This window comes from Fukomys damarensis, unplaced genomic scaffold (genome assembly GCF_012274545.1).
Source record: "Fukomys damarensis isolate Sample0158 unplaced genomic scaffold, DMR_v1.0_HiC HiC_scaffold_6, whole genome shotgun sequence".
Classification (NCBI taxonomy): domain Eukaryota; kingdom Metazoa; phylum Chordata; class Mammalia; order Rodentia; family Bathyergidae; genus Fukomys; species Fukomys damarensis.
In genome coordinates this window covers 12,558,969-12,580,734 of record NW_022900918.1, presented here as the reverse complement: position 1 = coordinate 12,580,734, position 21,766 = coordinate 12,558,969, and the positions used below count along the sequence as shown (strand labels likewise).

Genomic DNA, 21,766 nt, shown 5'->3' with positions numbered 1-21,766 from the left:
TCAGATCTATGAAGATCTAGTTGTCAAATTTATGAATAGCTTAAGAAGCCAGGTGCAGTGATGTACTTATATTCCTGGCTACTCTGAAGGCTGAGGCAGGGGCCCAAATTCAAGGTCAGCCTGGGTAACTAAGCAAGACCCTATCTTAAAAAGAGACAGTGCTGCTGTGATAAAAACAGCATGGTACTGGCAAAGAAACAGACCTGAGGATCAGTGGAACAGATTGGAAGACACAAAAACAACTCCAGATGCACTCAGCTACCTCATCTTTGACAAAGGAGCTGCCAGTCCCCACTGGAGGAAAGATAGCCTCTTTAATAAATGGTGTTGGAAAAACTGGATCTCAACCTGCAAAAGATTAAAATTAGACCCTTATCTGTCACCATGCACTAAATTAAAATCAAAGCAGATTAAAGATCTAAACATAAAAACAAAAACACTAAACATGCTGGAAGATAAGTTAGGTAGAACTCTGGAAGACATTGGCATAGGAAAAGATTTTATGAACAAATCCTCAGTAGCACGGGAACTAGCAGAAAGAATCAACAACGGGGATCTCATCTTATTAAAAAGCTTCTGCACTGCAAAAGAAACCATCAACAGAACTAAGAGACAAACTACAATGTGGGAAAAACTTCTTACCAGCTGCTCCTCGGACAAAGGACTATTATCTAAAATATATAAAGAACTCAAAACATCCAGCCTCCCCAAATATAAAGACCCAATTCTAAAGTGGGCATCTGAAATGAACAGACATTTCTCAGACAAAGAAATAAAAGCAGCAAGTAAATACGTGAAAAAATGCTCCACTGGTCATTTGAGAGATGCAGATGAAAACAACAGTGAGATTTCACCTCACCCCACAAAGAATGGCTGCTATCAAGAAATCACACAATAAGAAATGTTGGCGGGGTTGTGGGGAGAAAGGAACCCTTCTCCATTGTTGGTGGGAGTGCAGACTGGTGCAACCACTATGGAAGTCAATATGGAGATACCTCAAAGAACTAGGATTAGAGGTTCCATTTGACCCAGCCATCCCACTGTTGGGTATCTTTCCAAAAGAAGTGAAATAATCATACCACAGTGATATATGCACACCCATGTTTATAGTGGCACAGTTTGTAATAGCTAAAACTTGGAAACAGCCCATCTGCCCATCTGTTGGAAACTGGATAAAGAAGATGTGGTTTTTCTATAAAATGGAATACTACTCAGACATAAAGAATGAGAAAGTAGATTCATTCATAGTTAAATGGGTACATTTTGAGGATATACTTCTAATTGAAATAAATAAGGCACACATATACAAATACCGAATAGTATCTCTGGTGTGAAAAACTAAAACAGTACTCAAGATCCTAGTGGGACACTTAGCAAATAGGAAGAAAAGGACCAAAGGAATAGGGACAGTGAGAAGGATAGGGAAGGGGGAATAAGGGAAAAGAAAAAAAATATGAGAAAATGTAAAAATGGAATTAAAGTGTTTGAAGGGTGGGGCGGGGAGGGGAGGGTGAAGGGAGGGTGTGGACAAGGGGAAAAAATGAGAACTAAGATCCGGCATGTAAAGGTACAAGATCCCAGTAATAAATGTAACTGTACTGTCTACCTAGAATGTACCAATAAATTAAATTTAAAAAAAAAAAAGAGAGTGCTGGAAATGTAGCTCAGTACTTCCTAGGTTTAATCCCCAATACCACAAGAAAAAAAAAAAAAGAAGAAAAAGAAAGAAACATGTAAGTACTGCAGGGAAAGGAGGGAAAAATCAAAGATTCCAGATCCTAAAAGGTCAAATTACTTTGCCTCAGTTTGATCCTTGGTACAAAAAAAATAAATAAATAAATTTTTTAAAAAATTTACTTTTCCTCCACACTCAATCTGCACATAGTCTTTATATGCAAAAAATTAAGAAACTGCTCTTCAGACAACAACCAAAGGAAAAAAAATGCTATGAAGACTAAAAAAGAAATGACCCAGGCCTTTAAACAAGGGAGGGAAAGAGAGGTAAGAGTGTCTGCCTAAAAGCACTTCTCTTAAGAAATCAAGTGTTTGGTAGTGTATCCTAAGTGTTTAAATCTAAATTATATGTTCAAATGATAAAATAAAAATTTTTCATTTAAATTCACATTCTGTTATTAAGAAAAATATTGATCATGTAATTTCACAAACTGGTAAATACTTAAAATTATCACCGCTTTCATATATACATATATATGTGTGTATATATACATATATCTCCTAAGGGCAACAAAAAAGTTCAGGGTAACTCCAAATGGTCACCTGTAATTCACTACATATTTATATTACATTATTAGCTATATAATATAAAGTTGTTTAAACATTGTTTTGTTTTAGCAATTCTGATTTACTTTTTTTTCTGCCTTTAGACTATGAAAATGCTTTCTAACTGTGTGACCTTGTATTAACTAGTTTTAGCAATTATCTGAGGGTGTTCAGACAGTAAGACTTGGGCACACAGACAACTTAGCCTATCATATAACATACATTCATTAAACGGTAATCATTGCTGTGATAAAGTGCCAGACATACTTTCAAAAGCAGTGAGAATTAAGAATATTTAATATTTGAAATCCAGTAAGTACAAAAAAAGCTCCCTTTTTAGTACCCATGAATGATGCTTATGGACAAAAAAAAAACCCCAAACACTGAACAAACAAAAAAACAAACTCCCTGATAGTGTAGCTTTCAGAAACGATGCTTATTCTTTTCAGCAATCCCAGCTACCTCAGAATTAGAATCTTTTGGATTGACATGTACAATTTCTGTGGATCTCTAGGAAAGAACAACGTGCATTACCTTCACAAGATAGAAATAGGAAAATATTGAAGAGAATAAAATTCAACTCCTTTATTTTTAAAAAAGAATTTAAGCTTTTGATGACATGATCATTAGAAATCATGATTCCTTTCATTGATCTATTGGTAAAATAAGCACTTGATAAGGACAGTTGAATGTAGCAGTTACTTTCTGAATGTGGTGTTTCCTTTCAGACTTCAGAAATACCACTAAGTCCAAACAATAAAATATGGAGAGGAAAATACTTAGGAATGTCTCTGTGCTATGAAGATATTGTAATACGTGTGTACTCATGTGTAAGGATATTTATGTACACATATAGGAGAATGTGTACACATATACAAAATTGTTAGCAGTTTAAAATCTAAATCATAAATTTAAAATGAATTTCTGCACATTTTCAACTAGATTTCAGGTCAACACTCTACATTTGAGTAAAGTTTAAATTTAAAATAGGAAAGTAAAACTAGATCCATACAAAAAGATGCAGTCTTTTCCATTTGGAGTTGGCAAAGTCAAATATGGGCTGGATATCAAAATACACAAAACACCACTACATATTTCATGGAAAATTTGGATAATGGCAAACTTTTTCATTTTACTCACTTAAAAAATCAAATTGTCCACAGACTTCAAAATACTCTTAACTTTTTTCTCTATTGGTTTAACAACTGTGTCTTTTCATTTCAGTACAAAATTTTCCATGATGGATGTTTATTAATATATTACTATAAGTTACATTAAAACTCAATATACTCTTGTTGTCATCCAAACTAACTCCTCCAAATTATTTTCTTTATAATTTGATAATACCCTCAAATAAGGTTCTTATTTATTGCAAAAGCAAAAGTGTTAAATACTAAATTACCCTATTCTAGAAAAAAATTTTGGTTTAAAACAGAAAAATCTCATCATACACAATTCTGTTTCTATTATCAAAGACATTGTAAAATAGTTATCTAGTCCAATCTGGAAAAAATAAATTGGTATGTCTTGTCTAAGAATTTTCTTTTAAAATAAGGAAACTAGTACTCTATTTCTAAAATTCTGACGTTGAAGAAAATAAAAAGTAGAAGAAGAAGAGGAGAAGAGGTAAAAGGAAAAAGGTAGAGCTCTGTTCAGGAAATGATGCACAAAAGAAAAAAGTGACCCCCGCCCACTCAAAAAAAAGGACAGGAGACATAGGTGAAAGTACAAGGAGCTAGGTTAGGTGTTTTAGAGCCTTTCTCAGTTTTAAGGATGAAAAAAAATGACGTTGCCTCCAAAAATCTGACCTTAAGTCTGGTTGAAAAATAATTTTTTAAATGACATATGGAAAGTAAAGAAAAACAAAAAAATGATCAGAAAGTCAGAGTTTAAAACTTCTTGACAAAACTGGACTTACATAACTTAAAACTACATCATATTTCTCATCAGTTAACATTCATTGTTACCATCTGATTCTTCCAAGATAATCAGAAACAAACTCTATATTATAAAAGAACTAAGTTCTTCCTAATAGCTTCAATTTCTTTCAAAGTGAAGCAAAAGAAAGTAAATTCCTAGAGAATGGATATAAATATGTGAACTCTTGGGCTGGGGATTTAGCTCAGTGGTTCTGCTGCCTGTCTCACAAGTGCAAGGACTGGAGTTTGATCCTTGGTACAAAAACAAAAAACAAAAAACAAACAAAAATACCCCCGTGAACTCTTCATATGTGTATAGGTTATGTATGGCTTAATGGAATGTTTTCTTCTATCTCTTTGTAACTCCAACACAATAAAGATAACTAAAAGTATACTTCAGAGTCAAATGAGTCATGCAAACTATACTGGTACAGCTAAAGAAGATGAAACTTTTAAATTATTTTCTCTCCTGACTGTTTATTGGCTAAGCTAAAAGCTCTTTGTTTCTGTGGAATCCACATCTGCGGATTAAACCAATCAAGAATCAAAACTATTTGGAAAAAAAATTACAAATCCTGAACATATACAAACATTTTTCTTGTATTATTCTCTAAACAATATGGTATAGGGTACTAGTGCAGGGGCACAACGCCTGCCTGGCAAGTTCAATTCCCAGTACCAAAAACAACAAAACAAAACACTGAATATGGTATATCAACTAGTTATGTTTCATTGCATTAGATATTATGAGTGGGGATTCAGCTCAGTTGTTCTGTTGCCTGCCTCACAAGCAAATGGTCCTAAATTCAATCCCCAGTACCAAAAAAAAAAAAAAAAAAAGAGAGAGAGAGAGATATGAATAACCTGAAGATGTTTTCAAATATACAGGAGGACATGCATAGGTTATATGAAAATATGAAACCTCTTTATACAAAGAACTTTTATAAAAATGGTAATCTGAATAAAATTTAAATATTTTATGTAAGGATCCTGGTATCTATAGGGGTTCCTGAACTAATTTTCCACTTTCCCCAGCCACCAAAGATACAGTAGGACAATTGCATCTTAGGAAACTTTAATTATGCATAGATATTTATGATTTTACTGCTTCCCTGGCCATCAAACCTTCTTTCATAGATCAACACTACCAAAATTGATTACATATTCCACTGGAAATTACATATATTGTATTTCATGATTTAAATTCATTACACAAATTTTTATTGAAGATCTCTGGATATCATTAAGCAAGCAAATATTACTTCCTTTATGAAACAAAAATTTTAAAAACAAAAATTAAACACTGGCAATGTCTATTTTTTGAAGCTGTTATCTCTATTTCTGAAGACACAAACTATGTCTTACTTATCTTTTTTTTTTTTTGATACCAGGGATAGAACTTGGATGCTTGTGAGGCAAGTGCTGGAACCATTGAGCTAACTGCCTGGCCCGAGTCTTACTCATCTTTGTAATGTACTGCTCCTAGTACAGTGCCTGGTATAGCAGGTTCTCAAATAGGTTATTTGGTTGACCAAATTGAAGAAAGAAAATTTCACATTAGGTAACAAGAACCTTTAAAATGTTTGTATCTCACTGACTCAATAATCTCCTATAGAAATGATTTTAAAGAAAGAACATGGAAAAAAAAACTTGGACAAAGATATTCAATGAAATTTTATTTTTAAGATGACAATTTTTTTTTTTTTTTTTTTTTTTTTTTGTGGTACCGGGGATTGAACTCAGGACCTTGCAGGCAGTGGCACCACTGAGCTAAATCCCTGGCCCTTAAGATGATAAATTTAAAATAACCTTGTCTTAGTTACTTTTCTCATTGTTGAAACAAAATACCTGACATCTAAAGTTGAAGGGGGGAAAGGTTTATTTATCTATTTAGCTCACAATTTGTAGAGGTTTCAGCTCATGGTTGGCTAGCTCCAAATCAAGGTGGCATGGCAGAAAGGCATCGCAAAGGAGAAATAGTCCATGGCAAGCAGGCAGGCAAGAGCAAGCAAGGAATGACCACAGCTCTTCCTATCCCTTAAATCTTATCCAGGCTACTTAGGGTGGGTAGCACTCACCCCTAATCCTAGTGCCCTTGATTCTTGCATTGCATCATGAATAAATTCCAGCGTCACACCTTCTCGACCCAGCTACTTCTGAAAAAGCCCCTCTTATGACTGTAATGAGGCTTTGGGAGGGACATCTAAACACAAGCTATTAACATTCTACCCCGGGCCCCCAAATACTCATGCACATCCCTTTATACAAAAGCATTTAGTCTATCTCCAAGAGTTGCCAAAGTCCTAATAGTTTCAGCATTGCCAAAAAGTCCAAGCCCAAAGTCTCCTCTAGATTTAAGGCACTCTTAGCTGCAAGCCCCTTCCACAAATGAAAATAAAGTTAAACACATTCAACATTCAATGGCACAAGACAGACATTTCCATTCCAAAATTTACAAAAAGAGGGATAGCAAGGAAAGCAAGCAAAGTAAGGCCAAAATCAGCAGGGCAAATATTAAACCCCACAGTTTCACTTCCAGCATCCAAGGCAATCTGTGGAAGTTGTACACTCCAAAGTGCTTACACTGCTCTACCCTTATGACATTTCTAGTGGTTGTAGTTTCCATGGCTTCTTTCTTTGGCTGTCTTTGTTTACTCCCTGCAGCTTTCCTTGGATGATCCACGTGCCTGGTTTCTCCAAACTTCTGAGGTTTCCACTGCACCTTTGGCTTCACACTCGCAGTTTCACACACTGCCCTCTTAGGAGCACATTACCTGGCCCCACAGGCCTTCTGAAATCTGGGTGGAAGACTTCCAGATCTCACTACTTTGTATTCAGCATGTGCCTAAAACCAGCACCACATGGATGACACCATGCTGCCAGCTGGAACAGTAAACAGGCTTCCTTCTCTCTTGGCTGTAGGGATCCAGTACCTATGAACAAAATTCCAAAGAACAACTTCCCTAGGCCACTGGTATCCTGGAATATGGTGCTCTATGGCTCTCTTCTCAAAGCAGTCTTTCATTTTTGTAATTTTGAGGCTGCAAAAGGTAGAGTCCTGCTGCTTCTTGTGACACTTTCAGGCCATCTTTTCTATTCTCTTGTTCCTTGTCAGCAATCAAGATCTCTGCTCTAACTTTTGCAGCTGTACTGAAGCTTCCTTTCTAGCCAAACTCAAAATATTTTAAATCATTTTCCTGGGCTCTTTGCTCTCGATTCTCAACATAAATCTGGCTAAAAGCCCCCAACAGCAGCCATGCCATGATCTCATTATCAGACTGCCTTTCAATTTCTTCTGTGAGATTAGTCTGCAAACCCTTAATCTTAATCTAGGTAGTCTCTGGACACAAGCAATATACAGACAAACTTTTTGCCAAGGCATAACACACATCATCTGGAATCCAACAGCCAATGCAGCCCTCCCCAGCAGAAATCTCCAGAGCCTGCCTGGTCTTTATTGGAATAATTTCTATTCTTCTTCTCGTTTTCTAAACTCTGACCAGAATCTTAAATCAAGCACAGCCTCGGACATTCCAGCTCTATTTTTTTTAGCTGGTAAGAACCTTTCCTAACTCTTTTCCTCCCCACAGCCAACTCCAAAGGCTCCTAAACCACATGGTCAGGTACAGTCACAGCAACAACCCCACTTCTCTGGTACCAACTTCTATCTTTGTTACGTTTGTTGCTGCTGAGACAAAATACCTGACACCCAGAGTCAAAAGAAAAAAGGTTTATTTAGCTCACAGTTTGTAGAGGTTTCAGCTCATAGTGGAATGGCAGAGAGGCATCATAGAGGAGAAACAGTCCATGGCAAGCAGGCAAGCAATAGCAAGCAAAGAATGACCACAGCTCTTTCTATCCCTTAAATCTTTTTATTTGTTTTGTTTTTTTGTTTGTTTTTTGAGACAAGGTCTCACTATGTAGTTGAGACTGACCTGGAACTCACTATGTTGTCCAGGCTGGTCTTGAACTCACAGCAATCCTCCTGCCTCAGCCTCCCAAGTGCTGGGATTACAGGCATGCGCCACCAGGCCCGGCTATCCCTTAAATCTTATCCAGGCTACTTAGGGTGGGTAGCACTCACCCCTAATCCTAGTGTCCTTGATCCTAGCATTGCATCATGAATAAATTCCAGCATCACACACTCTAGACCCAGTCACTTCTGAAAAAGCCTCACCTATGACTGCATGATGCTTTGGGGGAGGCATCTAAACACAAACCATAACAAATCTAAACATTAAAAGGAAATGTAAAGTAAATTATGTACACTCAAGACAGTGCACAGAGGCACAAAGAATTATTTATGAGGAGATTTTACTGAAAAAAGAAAAACGTCCATTTCAAAAATGTTAAAAAAAATTGTTTCATCTCAACAATGTAAAAATGCGCCAAAAAAAGACACTGGAATTAAGTACTGTAAGTATGTGCTGTTTGTTTGTTGCTATATTTTCCATCCTAATAGTTTTATTTAACCCACTCACAGCAGCCTGCACCACCAGTGGTATAAGTATGACTGTCCCATCAGGCACCATGGGACAGTCATGCAGATATCAGAGCTGCCTTACAGCGAGACATCCAAATTACACGTCCCCTTGTGAACATGTTTAAAAACATTCATAAAACAACAATATTCTTTTTGTTTTGTTTTGTTTTGTTTTGTTTGTACCAGGGATTGAATTCAGGACCTTGCACTTACAAGGGAACAGGGGAACCACTGAGCTAAATTCCCGGCCTTCCTATTGTTTTTTAAAAAATATCATTATTACTATAAATTTACATGGACTAGTATAATAATCTCATTTTATAAAAAATTAAATAATAAATCATCAAGAGATTTCTATTCATCTCTGTGCTGACTCCTAGATTAACATGGACAAATCACAAACTTTAGAAATTACTTTTCAGATAAATATCAATGATGTGAAAGTAAAGCCTAAAGACAAATAAAATAAAACACTGGTAATTTTCTTTTTTTTTTTAACCTTCACATTTAACTTGCAGATATTTTGTATCACAGATATTTGTTCACAATTTTCAAATGCTCTAGTTATCAAAATCTTTTCTGAATAGAAAAGCCTTAAGATCTTTTAATTTAGTAGATACCAACTTGAAAGTTCCTGCCAGCCTATTATTCTTATGATTCTATTCATTTTGGAAGGACTTACTTAGAAAGGATACATACATTCATCTGTAAATCATTTAACTGAGTATTCACACACCTAATTATATTACTGCAATTTCAAAATCAGTGATATTTTTCCATTAAAACATTCGATTATATGTGGTAGAGTCACACATCACTATACATGTGGCTCAACATCTTAGTTGATGGAAAGCTTGGCTTAATACAATCTCATTAATTTTTCTAAAAGAGTAATTTGAAATCATATCATGAAACCACTTCAGAGAGATGAAAAATTCAAGATGAACTAAAAAGCTATTTTTCACAAAATCTGCTCCCTATCCCAAGCTAGGATAAAAACTGCCACTTTTACAAAGCACTAGCCTTAACAGAAATGCCACATAATCAACTTGTTAAACTTTTACTGAAAGTGTCTACTTGGAAGTAGGCATGAGGAAGTAAGAGGAAATGTAATCGGACAATGCAGCTGGAACACCTGAGCTCAAATTCTGACTCTGTCACTTAGCAGGCATATAGCTTTGGAGCAAGCAGATGAATCATTCTATACCTCAACTGCTTCATAAATAAAAGACAGAGAATAGTAATACTTAAATTTCATAAGGCAGCTATAGGTATTAAATAACACATAATATCAAGCACCTCAACAGTATTATTAAGAAGCAAATCCAATAATATTCTTTTATTCTTACTATCTAGAATAGAGTACAAAATGATCGTACCAAGTAAAAATCAAAGAAAAAGAACTCTCTCCTCCACTGATCATTAATTTTCTCATCATTTCCTCATATCTCATTGCTGTTCTTTCATTTTTCCAAGCTTAGTTGAAAAAATAAAAGCAATACCTCTAAGTATAAGCTAATGAAGCATAAGTGAGGTGAGCCTACTGCTTAAATTTCTTCATTAGCCAATGTCTGCCAGATAATGACAGTGGGATGACAAAATGAGAAAAAGCATATAAGCAAACAACTCTTTAGCAGCACACCACTGCCAATCTTCTGAAAAGACTACTGTGTTTTGGTGATTCAAATGATTTCTCATTTAGTCTACAAATCTCAGCATGCAATAAGGTTCCTGCCTCCTCCATTCCCATGAAAATGTTCTGACAAAAAAACCAATGATGTCAGTGATGACTGAAATCACTACTGTACTGTATGATTACTGGCTTCTCTTCTCTACCATTCCTTCAACACCTAGAAGTCCAGGGATTTACTGTTGGTATTTATTATTGATTCACCACTGTTCTCCATCTACTGAACTAAAATACTATTAAACACAAATGCACTACTAAAACACAAAAGACTACAGTGATCTCCTCTAAGCTTCTGACTTCTAAACTCACAGACTCACCTTAAATTCAATATGCTAAAAACTAAACACACTGTCTCTAGTAGCTCTACGCTGTTTATAAAATACAGGCTTCCCTTGATCTGGCTTCCTTCTCTCCTGCCATTCAGATTCACTTTTCTCAATGCCTAATAAAATAAAATTAGTATTTATATTTATTGAATACCCATTAGAAATAGATGTATTTTAAGCAATTTAAGATATGCTAACTCACTAGCCCTCATAGCAATCTCATTAGGCTGATAATATTAACTCTATTTTACACGGAGGTCTAAGCTAATAAGTGGTAGAGCCAGTACAAAAACCTACATCCTGTATTTACCTTCACACTATATAGTTTCTTACTGAAGTCTACATATGTCCAGGATTGTCCTGGGGATCCAAAGGAATCTGACAAAAAGGGTCCATTTTCTCATGGGTCTTATGTGTTATATATGAGCAGAATAACCAAAAAAGCATATTATGGATTATTTTAAAATATTAGGGAAAAATATGGTTTTATGAGAGAAAATAAGACAAGGTGTAGCAATGATGTTGAAAGGCTTCCCTGAAAAATGACTTTGAAGGTGAGATACTTTCACAAGATTAAAGATTAGAGAAGATGCCAACTCCACAAAGAGGAGGCTACTGCTTTGTGAAGAAGCACAAAGACAGTGTTATGAGCTGAAGTGTTTTCCTCTAAAATTCCAATGTTGAATCCATAATTTCCAGCATGACTGTATTAGAAATAGATCATAGGGCTGGGTATTTAGCTCAGTGGTGCCGTGCCTGCCTGGCAGGTACAAGGTCCTGAGTTCAACTGTGGTGGGGGGAGACAATGGCTAAGAGATATGTTTTGTTTATTCAGGGGATTACAGAGAAACTAAGAATTAGAACTTTAAAAAAACTTCTTATACCACTGAGGATGATTTTGACTTAATTTTGGTGAATTAATAAATATGAATTGTGCCTATATGCAGAGAATGGCATGGAATAATGCAGAATATGTACAAATGAATCAGACATCGATTCTAGATGTAAGAACAACAGTAAGAAGATATGATGCCACATGATATCATATTTGATCAAGCTCCAGCAATGTTCAGATAAAAATCACCATTTTATGTATCACTATGACGAGAGTAACACCAAGCAAAGTATGACATCAATTTTAAGACATCTTGATTTCAAGGTTGTTAATTTGTGAAAAGAAAGACTAACAGATACATAGATAGCAAAGTATATAAAAATAGCTAAAATGCAAATAGATAATGAAGTTACATTAAAAAGCTCATATAAGAATGATAAAATATATTCAGGTCTGATAATCACTTCATACAGAAGGTAATACTCAGGTGAGATTTGAAGTGTAGAAATCAAAAGTGTAGAGACTGAATGGAGAAATATTTTCAGAAAGAGGGAACTACAGAAGTAAAGAAGAGCAGGGCTGGGGATTTAGCTCAGTGGTTCCACTGCCTGCCTTGCAAGCTCAAGGAACCAAGCTCGATCCCCAGTACCAAAAAAAAAAAAAAAAAAAAAAAAAAAAATACCCCAAAAAAAAAAAAAAAAAAAAAAAAAAAAAACAGAAGTAAAGAAAAGCAATAGTAAAATAAGGGATTGTTAGAAAGAGATATTTACAAAGAAAAAAAAATGACCACAGTTAGGAGAATCCTGAATGCAGCTAGGCTAAAGAGGCTGAAATTGAGCATAGGCTTGAAGAATGTTTTTCAAATACTTTTTTTTTTCAACCCAGTACTACATTTTAGGGCTATATAAAAAACATGGCTCATTCTATTAGTAATTGAAACTGTAAGGTAAGAGAAAGGAGCAGAAGAGATTAACTTCTGAGTGAGTAAAGTTTGAAAAAGTCCTATAAAAATCCTTACTTCTACTTCATCCACTGATAATGACTACAGTCAGAAAGCTCTAGAAAATTTGAGTAACCAACTGAGTTACATTTCAAGAAAAGTAATCCAAACTCATCCAATAAAAAAGGAGTAAGAGCTAGAATCAAGACTGAGATTTTAGGGCTGGGGATTTAGCACAGTGGTTTTGCCACATGTCTTGCAAGCGCAAGGACCAGAGTTCAATCCCCAGTATAAAAAAAAAGAGAGAGAGAGAATTTATATATGAAGCTAATCTTCCAAATAAGGTGAAATAAATTTTGTATTTGATTAGCTATAGCGGGGAAAATGTATGAAACAATTTATAAGAAAAAGAAAAACTAATGGTACCAAGAAGTTTACAACACAAGACAATAAAGCTTAAATATGAATAACTGCATTCTAAAATGTTGGTGAGTATTCAGGTGATATCTAAGGAGCAGTCAAGATTGTAAAGAATAAGAAAGTTTAAATCTGTAAAAAGACGTGAACATCACCCAAAAAAAGGGCAGTTAAAGCTGTACTTTTGATGAAGCTCCAAAAGCAAGGCAAAAGAAGGTAAGATAAAGATACATTTGTGAAATAAATATGCATATAGGTATTAATTGCTTTATAACAAGTATTTGATCATATCTAACAATAATCCTATATTGATTTCTTATCATAAAATTTTAACATTATAAAGTTTCAACACAAACTTATTTTACAATCACAAAAAGCAAAACAAAAAAAGAATATTTCATGAATTTCTAACCTCCCACTTATGTCTGTTTGCATGTATAAACTTTGATTTAGCTCAGTGGCACTCTGCCTGCCTTGCAAGCACAAGGTTCTGAGTTCAATCCCCTTGTACCAAAACAAAAAACAACCTTAGTGAAAAACCAGTATTCCACTGTTTGAAAGCAGCACCTGAGCCACCACGAAGGTATGATATAATTACTGGGAGAATTAATATTTCAATTTCTATATGGTTTTATAAACTTCCAATTATCTAGCTTGATCTAAGAATAACTGTATTTATATCATAGTATCAAACTATTTTCTCCTTTAAAAATATTTCTCAAAGGGTGGGGGAGGTAGTTCAGTGGCGCCATACTTGCCTGGCAAGTGCAAGGTCCTGAGCTTGTTTGCCGGTAATGCCAAAGAAAACAAAACCAAACAACAATAACAAAAAACCCATTTCTCACAGATAGTGTGTTTAAAACCATTATTTTAAAACCAGCTAACTTTTCAAGTATGTTTAAAGCACAAAGGCAATGTTATCCTGCACACGAGAAAGTGTGGTTTATTTGTACCGAATAAGAAAGAAGAAAAACTAGAATTCTCCTCTGTTAACACTTCAATGTGCTATAAATACACCAAATGGTTTTAATTCTATTTTGACTAAAACATTTTCTGACAAAATTCTTTCAAGAGTGGTTTAGTGTGAGTTAGAGAAAAGAAAAGGAAGAAATGGAAAGAGAGAATGAGAGAAACAAAATTAAAAGGGAGGCAAGAAGAAAGGAGAAGCAAAGTAGCAGAACTAGCTAATAGTGTAATGATGGCAAAGATCATCACAGACAGATTGTCTAAATGCACAGATATTTTTTCTCAAAATACATTGAAGTCAAAGAAATGACAGAGAAGAAGCAGGCTACCTGTCAGCCAAAGTATAGAGCACACAGACTCCAAACTGTCTAAATAATTAGATAAACTGAAGAGACAGATATCAAAGTAGCATGTTAACAGCTTGTAAAAGCATTTCTTGAGCTACTGTTGTGTGACCTTTTTTATAAGCAAATTCTCTTAAAGAAAAAATTATCAAGTAATTTTGTAAAACTACACATCCTACAATAATACTATAGTTAAATTTACAAATTGCAAGAGAAAAATTTTTAAAATGTTAAATACCTCAGTCTGACCTTCATGGGCACTGGTCTCATGAGTAACTCGAATAGCCTGTAAAAGAATACAAGGAAATTGTAGCAAAAAAAATGACCATATCCAACTTTTTAAATAAAAATAACAAAAAGCTAAATTTTAAAATCTAAAGACTTATAAAGAAACAACATGAGAATCAAGACTTGTCATGTAGAGGTACAAGATCCCAACAATGAATGTAACTGTACTGTATTACTAAAATGTACCAATAAACTCAATTAAAGCTGAAAAAAAAAAAAGAAACAACAAAATGGAGTAAATTTAAGAATAGTTTAATATTAGATACAGCAGATACCGATATAATCAAACGAACTGCTGCACTTTTTAACCTACAAATCTCTGAACACTTGGAGCATACCTATTTGTAAAGTCCATGGTAGAAATAGAGGTCATTTAACTTATTTAGTTGTTAGAACTAACACTTAATGTTTTATTCACTTGAGAGTAGAATAAAGTGAGCTTCTCACAGATAGAGACTGAGAAACTTATCTCATCTGTCTCTCCAAGTTCCATGCTGCTCTGCAGCTCTGGCTGTATTTATGCTTATTCATGAATTTTAGTCAGCAATTTAGGAATGTGGGCAAAAAGCAAGCATTTACCAGAAGCTAGAGAATTTTTTTCCCTGAACTTAAAAAAAATGCTCTTGCAACACACTTGAGCAAAGAAGCACAGAAATGAGTATGACAGTAAATTACAGGTAAAAGTATATTTATGAATGGTTATTTGGAAGTATCAAAGCTTTAAAAACATGCAAACTGTTTAATCTAGCAATTTCTCCATTAGGAGTTTATATATTTATAAACTACATATAACTATATATAACTAAAACTATATATAATTTAGGATATTTACAAAGATTTAGTTAATGATGTACCACTGAGCTAAATCCCTGGCCCTCCTTATAATATTTTTAAAATATTTAAAAAAAGGGAAAAGTATTAAATTTCTAACTATTTTATTGATTAAATAAAACAGTATATAATGGCAAGCTTGGAGCCATTAAATGATAATGTCAAATATATACTTACTGGTAATACGTGTATAGTAAGTGAAAAAAACAAGTTACAACAGTATTACAGTGTGATCAAATTTTTATATAAAAATACTGTGTATAAAAATATACACATACCCTATAAAAATATTAATGGTAGCTACCTCCTTATTGTTGGAATTACTGGTAACTTTCATGTTGCTTTTTTTTTATTAACATAAAACAAAGATGTTTTATAAATTTCCAGGTTTTTAATTAATTTATTTTCAAAATTAATTTTATTGGTACATTTAAAGTATACAATATAGTGACATCCATCATTGGAAATGTGCACATTTACATAATCTATCTTGATTCTTATTTTTACATTCCCCTGCCCTGCCTAACACCCCTCCATCCCTATCTGCAAAGATGTTTTCATTTTTTCATATTAATTCCATTCCCTTCTTTCCTTTCTCCTACCCTACCCATTTCCCTTTCCCCTGTGCCCCCTTTATTCCTATTTCACATTATCTATTATACCCTTAGTCCTTAGACTATATTTGGTATATACACGTGTCCTATTTATTTCACGTAAGACCATCACCTCAATGTGTATCCATTTAGCTATAAATGTCTCTAATTTCCCATTTTTTTTATGGCTGAGTAGTACTACATTTCCAGGTTTTTATTTTTTTGTTTTTTGTTTTTTTGAGACAGGGTCTCACTATGTAGTTGAGACTGACCTGGAACTCACTATGGAGCCCAGGCTGGTCTCAAAGTCACAGAAATCCTCCTGCCTCAGCCTCCTGAGTGCTGGGATTACAGGCATGCACCACCACACCCGGCTCCAGGTTTTTAGATTTAAAACAAAGTATACTGGAATGCTAAAAAAATGAGCAAATCAATTAACTTACTACACACAAATTCAGCACAGGCATTGTTCTAGCTAAATAATTTGCACACGGACTGTGTCCAATTTCAAAGAATTTATAATTTAGATAACAAAAGGCAAAAAAGTCCTGAAAAGGAAAAAAAATTTTTTTTTTTTTTTTTTTTTGAGACAGGGTCTCACTGTATAGTTCAGGCTGGCCTTAAACTCTTTATGGAGCCCAGGCTGTCCTTGAACTCACAGTGATTCTCCTGTCTCAGCCTCCCGAGTGCCAGGTAGTGCCACGCACTACCATGCCTGGCCTCAATTTTTAAGACAGTAAATTTAAAAAAATATTTTAAAACAGCTCAATGAAGTGATGCAATCAACTAAAACTAAATTATATAACCTGGCTATTATACTATTGAAATAGAGTATGGTGTAATGTTGCCTTTAACCTTTTTCTTTCTTCAATTTTTGGTCTTTTTCCAAATTTCCAGTGAAAGACACACAGGATACTGCCATGCATTCATTCACTCATTCATTTATTGGTACTGGAGATCTAACATAGGACCTTGCGCTTGCAAGGCAGGCAGCGGCACCACTGAGCTAAACCCTAGCCCACCAGGCCTATATTTATGATAGAGAGTAAATGGTAAGGAATAGTCAATCATAACATGTTTTCTTAATTTGCAAGCTTTTTCTTAGCTCATTCAGCTTTGGAAACAGAAAAGTAGCAATTTATCAACATTCACAGATACTTCAGTTAAAAGAAAGGTAGAAAATACCTTTCTTAATGGATATGGTAAAAATCCATAATTTCTCAAAACCAGTTTCAACCCCACCAAAGACTCTACAATTCATAAAATGTTCCCCATAATTAGATTAAAAATAAGAAGGTACAGACATCATAGTTCTCCAAGTATCTGGCTCGTTCTTCAGGGCTCATTGACACAGACTCCTCCAGGAATTTTTTCAAGGTTGATCCAGATTCTGAGAATAACAAAAAAGATACAACTGAAAAAGCTTCATATCAGAAACTGATAAATAGAAATCACAGAAATATGCTCTTTTCTGGGAAACAGCCTATCACCAGTAAGTTAGGAATATAAAAATCTTGATCTAAATATTAGTTTAAGTTATATGTTCATTTTGTGAGCCTTGTTTATCAACCATAAACAAGAATGGCAAGGATTAGTTATATATTCCCATTACAAACTTAGCAACTCAGTGAGATCCTGTTTTAAAATAAAATATAAATATAGGGCCGGGGATGTAGCTCAATGTGAAGGCCCATTACAAAAGAAAGATAGAAATGCTTTATTTTATAGTTTGAAAAAAGAACTGGAGCACCCTCTACTGCTCAATGAAGTTAACAGATCTTAAGGGGAAAAAACAGTAGTAGTCATTTACCAAAGTGCATCTTGTCTTTATTGTTCGCAATAGCATGGATCAATCCAATCGTGCCACACGCATTGCTGATGGTTTGCTTCATGAAATACACTGATGATGTAACATCCTGTCCCTGAGATTTTATTTTTTCCTCCTCTTCTGTTCTAAATACTTCATACTATTACAAAAAAAAAAAAAAGTCAATAGTCTACACGTAACACAGGTTCATAAGATATAGAAAACAGCATATTAAAAAAAGTGCTCAAAGCCAGAAGTGGTACCTCATATCTGCAATCTCAGCAACTAGGGAGGCTGAGAGAAGAGGATCACAAGTTTTAGGCCAGTCTGGGGAACTTAGCAAGACTGTGTCAAAATAAAAATAAATAAATAAAAAGGGCTGGGAGTGAGTGTGTGTCAGGGGTGATGCATTTGCTTAGTAAGCATATTCGCAACCCTAAGATTGGGTTCCCAGTCAAATGCCCCCCTCCAAAAAGACTTGAGGGGCCAGGGATTTGGCTCAATGGTTCTGCTGTCTGCCTTCTAAGTGCAAGGGCCAGAGCTCAATCTCTGGTACCAAAACAAAAAACCAACCGAACAAACAAACAAACAAAATCAAAAAAGGACTCAAACAGTATGCAAAGGAAAAATTACAAATGATTAAAAGAAAAGGTTTAAAGTAAAAGAATTAATACTCAAGGATGATTGATAAGGGTATGAATGAGAAGCCTTTGTGTGTGCTGGGTAGGGGGCTTGTGAGAAGGAATAACTTGGGATTAAATTCAGGGTCTTCACACTGAGCTACCTCACTAGTCCTGTTTTTATATTTTACAACAGGATCTCACTAAGTTGCTAAGTTGCCAAGTTGCCCAGGCTGTTGTGTTCTTTCTGCCGAAACTTCCAGAGAGTTGGGATTACATGTGTGTCACCACAGCTGGCTGAAAAGGCATTTTAATGAGTTATTATTAAAAGTATACATTTGTATAACCATGCTAGAGGGTATACAGCAATATATATAACATTTTAATGTGTATCAGCAGTTTCTTTTGTATGAGTTTAGTCTAAGATATAATGTTAAAAATGTCCTATATTATTTTGTTTATGCACTTACGCCTTCTGACTTAGATATCTATCTTTAATTACATTGTGATTATACATCAATATATATTAATATGACTTCCTTTTATATCTTTTTTGTTTTGTTTTGCAATATTGGGTATTGAACACAAGATCTTCACACTGAAGCACATTCCTATTCCTTTTTATTTTTATTTTTTAAATTTTGAATCAGGGTCTCATTAAGTTGTCCAGGCTAACCTCAAACTTTTAAACTTCCTGCCTCAGCCCCCTAAGTATCTGGGATTATAGGTATATGCCACCACTGGGCCGGATATTTAGCTCAGTGGCACTATACCTGCCTTGTAGGGACGAGGTCCTGTATTTGATCCCCAGTACCAATAAATAAATAAATAAATAACACACTGCCACCACTCGCCTTCAAAATACTCCTCCTCCTTTGAACACCTAAGTCCCATCATTCTTTCCACTTTCTGAAGCAATTCTGTAAGTCCTCGTTCATGTCTTCAAAAGGCATGATCAAAAACATGGTGAAGATCCTGTGAGCACATTCTAACAGACAGTCAGGCTGGTAAAAATATTACAGTGTGTGTTCTCAATTACCTCACATAACAGATCTAGCAATACACTATAGTTCTTCCCCAAAGTCAAAATGACCATAAAGGGAGATGTTTTGACTCAATTCAGATTTACCGCATCAAGGCAGCCATAATAGCACAACTAAAGAAACTAATGGCTGGGCATTGTGGCGCACGCCTATAATCCCAGCACTCAGGAGGCTGAGGCAGGAGGATCTCTGTTATTTTGAGACCAGCCTGGGCTACATAGTGAGTTCCAGGTCACTCTCAACTACATAGTGAGAGCCTGTCTCAAAAAACCAAAAATAAATAAATAAAAAAGAAACTTATGAAAGAGGACTTTCAGAACTGTTTCAGTGAGTACCAATAATGAAGGGACAACTGTTTCAAACAAGGAGTATTTTGAGGAGAACTTATGGCAATATATCTTTTAGTGTAATAAGTTTTTTAAAAATTCAAACGTTCACAGGGTTTTTTTAATCATACCACATACTTATAACTGCATAATATTTATATCCACCATTCACTATATTATCCAACATTCACCTGTATTAAATGATTATAAAAGCAAGCTGATATAATAAAACGTCGAGTATGGTTTCTATAGCTGATGGTACGTGGGCCCACATCCTACCATAACCATTATTAGCTGTGTGACTTTGACAAATTAGTAGCTCAGTTTTTAATCCTTTGTAAAAAGGGTTAAACAATAATGAAGAGGTAAGAAAGGAGTAAGAAGAAGGAAGAGGGGAGAGTAGAAAGATGATTTTCAGATTCCAATACAGTTGGGGTCAGCAAACTGTAGCCCACAGGTCAATTCTGCTCACTGTCTGTTTTCATTAAGGAAAATATTATTTATGTATTATCTATGGCTGCTTTTAAAGTAAAGTTGAATAATTGTAATAGAGAGGCCTACAAAGCCAAAAGTATTTACTTGCTGGCCTTTTATAGAAAAATTTTGCTCATCCCCACAATGAAGGACACAAAATGAATTATATAAAAAAATCCAGAAATGAAAAATTGGTTCTAACAAACATCTATGCTTTAAAAAATTTATGAATGTGTTATTAAACTTAAATTTATCAATTTAAGCAACATTTCCGAAAAAGGAAATATTAATTCATTCATATAAATTCAATTACAAATCACAGAAAGTTATACATTTTGTAATGTATATGTGCGTATGTATGTGTGAATATATATGAGATAGATATATATATATAAATTTCTTTGGTACTGGGAATCGAACTCAGGATCTTATGCTTGCCAGGCAGGCATGGCACCACTGAGCTAAATCCCTGACCCAAGGTTTAGTATATTAAGCTCTTAATTTTGAAATATTTATAAATTGGTATAGTTTAGTACATTGTTTAATATTAATGTTCCCTGCTGATAGAGCAAAACAAGATTTGATAACTTCTAAAGATTTAATGTTTACAAAAATCCTAAAATTACACAAAGTACAGAAAAGAAGAAAAAACAGTTGTAACACATCAAATGAAAATACGACCCCTGGTACCAAAAAACCAAACCAAAACAAAACAAAACAAAAAACACCAGGGTAAGTGGCAAATACCACAGGGAACTAAATTTATAACCTCTTCACCTGTAACTCACTGGCAACCACTATTATAATGAACACATTTGAAATACTATAGCTGACTTCATTGAAAGGGTAATGTATGTTTAAGTCATCCACAACTCCACATTTAACATCAAAATTAGAACTTATAAATAAGTATAAATTTATGTATAGGTATTTATGCTTACATATAATATAAATCCTCCACTTTATATATAGATATAAGTACTTACACAAATACTTTAGAACTGTATTCTAGCTAGCAATAAGGCAACAGGTCTTTTCAGTTTTAGGTTTTTTCTTTTTTTTTTTTTTGGTACTGGGACTTTGGACCAGGACCTTGTGCTTGCGAAGCAGGAGGTACCACCACTGAGCTAAATCCCCAGCCCAGGTCTTTTCAGTTCTGATGAGTTAAAGTTAAAAGAATTCCTACTGATAAAGACTATATGCTTTTTAAAATACTGATGACTCACTAAGCAAAGGAGATAAAATCTAATTTTTTTTTAAACCAAAAAAAAAAAAAGCAAGTCACACTGGACAAAGTGACACAAGCCTGTAATCCCAGCTAGTTGGGAACTGAGGCAGGAAGATTACATGTTCAAGCCCAGCCTGGGCAATTTAGTGAAACCTTGACCCCCACCCTCAACTACTAGAGATGCAGCTCAGTGGCAGAGTGGTCCTAGGTTCAATCCCCCTGGAAGAGAGGGAACAGTCATGGAAATCACTAAACTAAGAAATTTCCAATTCAGATAACAGATCATTTTGCATTCACATCACATCAGGTAAGAAAGCCTAAAAAGCTATAAGCAACTGATTTTTTCTTTCAATTCT

General features: G+C 34.6%; 1 protein-coding gene across 2 annotated transcripts in view; it reads right to left on the bottom strand.

Annotated features, from left to right (window-relative positions):
• Uchl3 (ubiquitin C-terminal hydrolase L3) overlaps positions 1 to 21,766 on the bottom strand; it is a 58,414-nt gene that overhangs the window by 24,838 nt on the left and 11,810 nt on the right. For both annotated transcript variants that reach the window (XM_033760924.1, XM_033760925.1), the window contains 3 exons: positions 17,723 to 17,879; positions 17,217 to 17,302; positions 14,439 to 14,486 (listed from right to left, as the gene is read on the bottom strand). In XM_033760924.1, the coding sequence (XP_033616815.1) occupies positions 14,439 to 14,486; positions 17,217 to 17,302; positions 17,723 to 17,879 (291 nt within the window). The remainder of the gene's footprint in view (positions 1 to 14,438; positions 14,487 to 17,216; positions 17,303 to 17,722; positions 17,880 to 21,766) is intronic.